Raw genomic sequence first — 3,977 nt, 5'->3', positions numbered from 1 at the left:
GATGGCGGCGAGCGCCGCGGCCGAGGCGCAGGCGACGTCGAAGAGCGGGCCGCCCACCGCCCAGGCGTCCCCCACGAGGGCCGCGTACTTGCTCCACGACAGCACCGCGTACTTGATGGAGGCCGCCCGGGTCACCTCGAAGACCAGGCCCGTGGCGCTGCACTGGTAGGCGCCCTCGCCATCCAGCCTCAGCCTGCGGCGGGCACACGCGGCGCGGTCGGCCGGGCAGAGCGCCGAGAACCCCCCCCCCCTTTCCCGGCCAGCGCGCGACGCCTCGTGCGGATTGCACGGAAAAAAAAATCACAGCAAGGGGTGGTTGTTTGCGTTTCTTCCCCCCCCCCCCGCCCCGATCCTGCTGCGGCGGCTGCAACGGAGGTTTTGCACTAAACGGCACCAAAACGTGGCAGCGCCCGTGCCAAAGCAGCACCTCGGAGCGTGTCCGGCGCCCGGCGCTTCCGCAGCAAGCCGCCCTAACAGCTTCCTGGGATGAGCGTCAGGCTCAGCACCGGCAGCAGTGACAAGCTGCTCGTTTTTAAGGATTTTGGGGGCGCCCGCCGTCATAGCTACGCGCGTATCCATGCTGCGAGTTGCTCCTCTTCCCCCTCGGCCGGGCGGGGGAAGGATCCCGACGTGAACAACCCAAGCGCGTATCTATCTACTGCCTTAGAATACGTACAAGTACTGATCTCCAGCCAGTCTCCGCGGGGTCACCTGCTCCTTCTGCACCTATACAAATAGATAAAATAAAAAATATATATACATATTTAAAAAGGTGAGGAGAGAACAGAATTATGATTTGCAGATTGTCTCATATAAATGTGACTTTAAAAAAACAAAAACAACGTACATTTTCACTTCTGCAGTGTTCACAGTGCGGCAGGGAGTTCACGTCTAATGAGAAAACAGCAAAATCAGCTCATTAAAATCAAAGTAATCGGATGCTCAGGAAAAAAAAAAACCCTACAGTCAGCAAACAACAGCCTGTTAATACCTGACTCTTTGCAGCGCGGTGGCAACTCTTCCTCTTCTCGCTCTTCGTCTGGAGGCAAGAAGAGGCGCAAGGCTCGTATTTAACGCAGCCCTCGGCGCGGAGGGCTCGCAGAGCGCGAGATCGGCCAAGAGCTCCTGCCTCGGCCGAACCGCGGAGATCGGTGCGCCTGCGCCTGCCGACGCGGAGAGCGGCCGTGCTGGCGTCGGCGCACTCCCGCGCACGCCCTGTCCTTGCCTCCTCGGGCTCGCCGGGGCTTTTACCGAAGGAAACGCGCTCGCCGTGCCAGTGCCAAACCACGGCACCGCTACCCTCATGCATCGCGGTAGCAGTCGTCCTCTGTCATTATCATCACCCTTTTTGTCCTTCTAACGCCTTAAAAGGCAGGTGAAAGAACCCAAAAAGCGCACTCACCCGACTTCCTCGCATCCGACTCCTCAGCATCTGATGAGAAAAAGCTTTCTAATTATTTAAGCAAAGATTATCGAGCCGGTGTAACACATGTAAGCGAGAACCCGCAGGCTCTTCAGCGACAGCAAACACTTCCTCTAATTCTTTTCCCGTCCATCCTGTTTTGCCACTTTGGCTGCCAACTTTGGAGCGGATTTATAGCCTCGCGCTGTTTGGACAGCTACTGCGGTATAAATCCGGCTGCCCGGGTTGTGGCTGGAGGCTAAAGCAACCTCTGCTCCTGCCCTGCTCGAAGCGGGGCGGCCAGGGAAATAACTCGCCCACAAAAATACCGCTTTGCTTTTCCACGTGCGATCGTGGAGTCAACCCAGTGGTATATTAACAGTGCTGTAAAATGCAGCTGTTTTGAGTTTATGCCTTCAAAAGAGGGAAAAAACGCGCCGGCGGCATCATCGCTGCTCACCTGACTCATCTGCAGAGGTGCTGCTGGAGTCGCTGGCAGAACCGTCCTCTCCTGGGCAAAAATCACAGCCCGTCACTCGCGGCAAGAACTCAGCAACGCGAGCCCACGGGTGAGTCGCAGGCAAACGCAGAAGTTTCAGTGCATTACATCGATCGGCCGGCTGGATACGCAGGCCAGAGGAGAGGAAACGCGGAGGCACGCTGGGGCACATCGCGGCGGCGGGGGTCCCCCCCACGCCGACACCGCTGCTCACGGGGCTGCGGCGTAGGACACCCCGCACCGCCTGGCGCTACCTGCCTGCCTTCGCCCTCGGCGCACCCCACAAACACAGAAACACCCCCCCCCCCAAAATACAGTTTCCCACTTTTATGAAAATCCCGTGAGGCAAAAACTGCATAAGAGCAAAACACCGAAGTTTGCACATTCAAAGGAAACGGTGAAATGCTGGAAGCGCCTGACTGCAAACAGCGAATTTTTTTCAGCCGTGTTTGCACCGAGAGCCATTTCCGAGCCTTGGGGCTGGGAGCAGGCCGCCGCTTACCCGATTTACGCTCGTCGGCAGATCCGTCGCCACTGGCGCTGCAAGTTTCTATGCCTGAAAAACAGTGAGGATACAGGCGCGTTTTCCACGTGAAAAAGGAGAATTTCGAGCACGCTCGATCCAAGCGGCCAGGGCTGCGGCTGGCACCTGCTCGGCCGAGCGCAGAGGGAGCAGCGGGCCAAGGGGGGTCACGTAGTCTGCGTCCGAGCTTTGATACGCAGAAGTTAGGCAGCCAGGGACGGACTCACAAAAGCAAGATTAACCTTTCTCTTGGCATTTTTATACTACGCAAATAAGGCGAAAGGCTTAAATAACAAAAGAATTTCAAACAACTAGAAAAGCACAAAAAGATCGAAATTCTTCTTTGGGAAACTAAAGCATTACACAGCCTTCTTTAAAGCAAGCAGTTATAAAAATAGGATTTTAACTCAGAAGAATGGGTGTTTCTAAGAAATCCACTTGGAACTACTGTGTATTTCCAAAAGCAACCATACCTTTTTCATCGGAAGAGGGGGATTCGGTCCTGCTGGAAGACAAAACGGGAAACACGTGAGAACATCTACCAATTTTTTGCCACGCTTCCGCGCCAGCTTCACCCAGCTCGGGGGCAGCCAGAGCAGCGGGCTCACGTCTCCGTCTATCCCCTTCCTGGGTTTGCCCAGGGAATTTGGGCGCTGGCTACCCTGACTCGCCGCCGAGCTTCCCGGGATATTAACATCTATTTTACAAAGCAGCTGTGATATCCGTGGTGGCCGGAGCACCACGTGCAGCAAGGCGCTGGGCAGAGCACGGAAGGAGCGAAGGCTCTGCGGGAATATCAAAGAAATATGAAGGAAGCAACGGAGAACGTCCAACACCTGCAGATTTCCCAGCCTGGCCTTCGCGGTTAAACCGGGAGAGGGCAGGACGGGGCTGAGGCGTGAGGCTTGGGCGAAGGACTTTGATAGACTTGTTCACGCGCTTGCGGACCGTGGACTTTGACGGAGCGTTGCACAGTGCCGTTCCCACGGGAAAACCCTCCCGCGAGCCCGCTGGCCGGGGAGGGCGACACAAAACCTGGGGTTTCGATCGCAGCCGAACGCAGCCGAGACAGGGAGCGACCTCCTCGCCGGGCGGGGAGCAGGGGTGCTGCAAGCCGCGGGAACGGCTCCCGCTGCCAGCGCGGGAAGCGGCGCTCCGGTCCACTGCACGAGGAGAGGGGTGGGAGCGTGGCGGGCCAGGACGCCCGAGGACGGGCCTGGGTGAGGGACCGCGGGCACCAACAGGGAATTGCACGGCGAGCTCCGTGCCTCCAAACTCTGTCCCTAAACAGACGCACCGAATATCCGCCGGGCTCGGACGTAGCCTGGAAGGAGCCCGCAGGCAGCACCGCAGTCAAGGACCACGCTGCGATCCTGCCTCTGATCCCGGCTTACCCACTGCGGCCTTATATCCGCGGTGTGTTTCTCTCTCCTCCAGCCCTAAACAGCGCGCTCCGGAGGAGGAGGAGGAGGAGGAACCCCAGCGGCGCGGGGGGAAACGCGCAGCAGCGCCCTACGCGGGGCCACGGTGCCCCCCCCCCCGGAGAGCCGCCC

At 58.3% G+C, this 3,977-nt stretch overlaps 1 protein-coding gene and 1 long non-coding RNA gene across 2 annotated transcripts in view; both read right to left on the bottom strand.

Annotated features, from left to right (window-relative positions):
* The window catches only part of LOC112961971, a 5,168-nt gene extending 4,589 nt beyond the window's left edge, over positions 1 to 579 (bottom strand). Inside the window, exon 1 of the mRNA XM_026057773.1 lies at positions 520 to 579. Within this exon, the coding sequence (XP_025913558.1) occupies positions 520 to 579 (60 nt within the window). The remainder of the gene's footprint in view (positions 1 to 519) is intronic.
* An 83-nt stretch (positions 580 to 662) lies between these two features.
* Positions 663 to 2,431, bottom strand: LOC112962002. The gene is made up of 6 exons (XR_003252191.1): positions 2,404 to 2,431; positions 1,863 to 1,913; positions 1,403 to 1,432; positions 992 to 1,039; positions 848 to 891; positions 663 to 726 (listed from the first exon to the last, which is right to left on the bottom strand). It is a non-coding gene; the product is annotated as an uncharacterized LOC112962002 (long non-coding RNA).
* Positions 2,432 to 3,977: the final 1,546 nt, after the last annotated feature.

Source organism: Apteryx rowi, unplaced genomic scaffold (genome assembly GCF_003343035.1).
Source record: "Apteryx rowi isolate R43461 unplaced genomic scaffold, aptRow1 scaffold_140, whole genome shotgun sequence".
NCBI lineage: Eukaryota > Metazoa > Chordata > Aves > Apterygiformes > Apterygidae > Apteryx > Apteryx rowi.
This window is presented reverse-complemented; position numbering and strand designations above follow the sequence as displayed.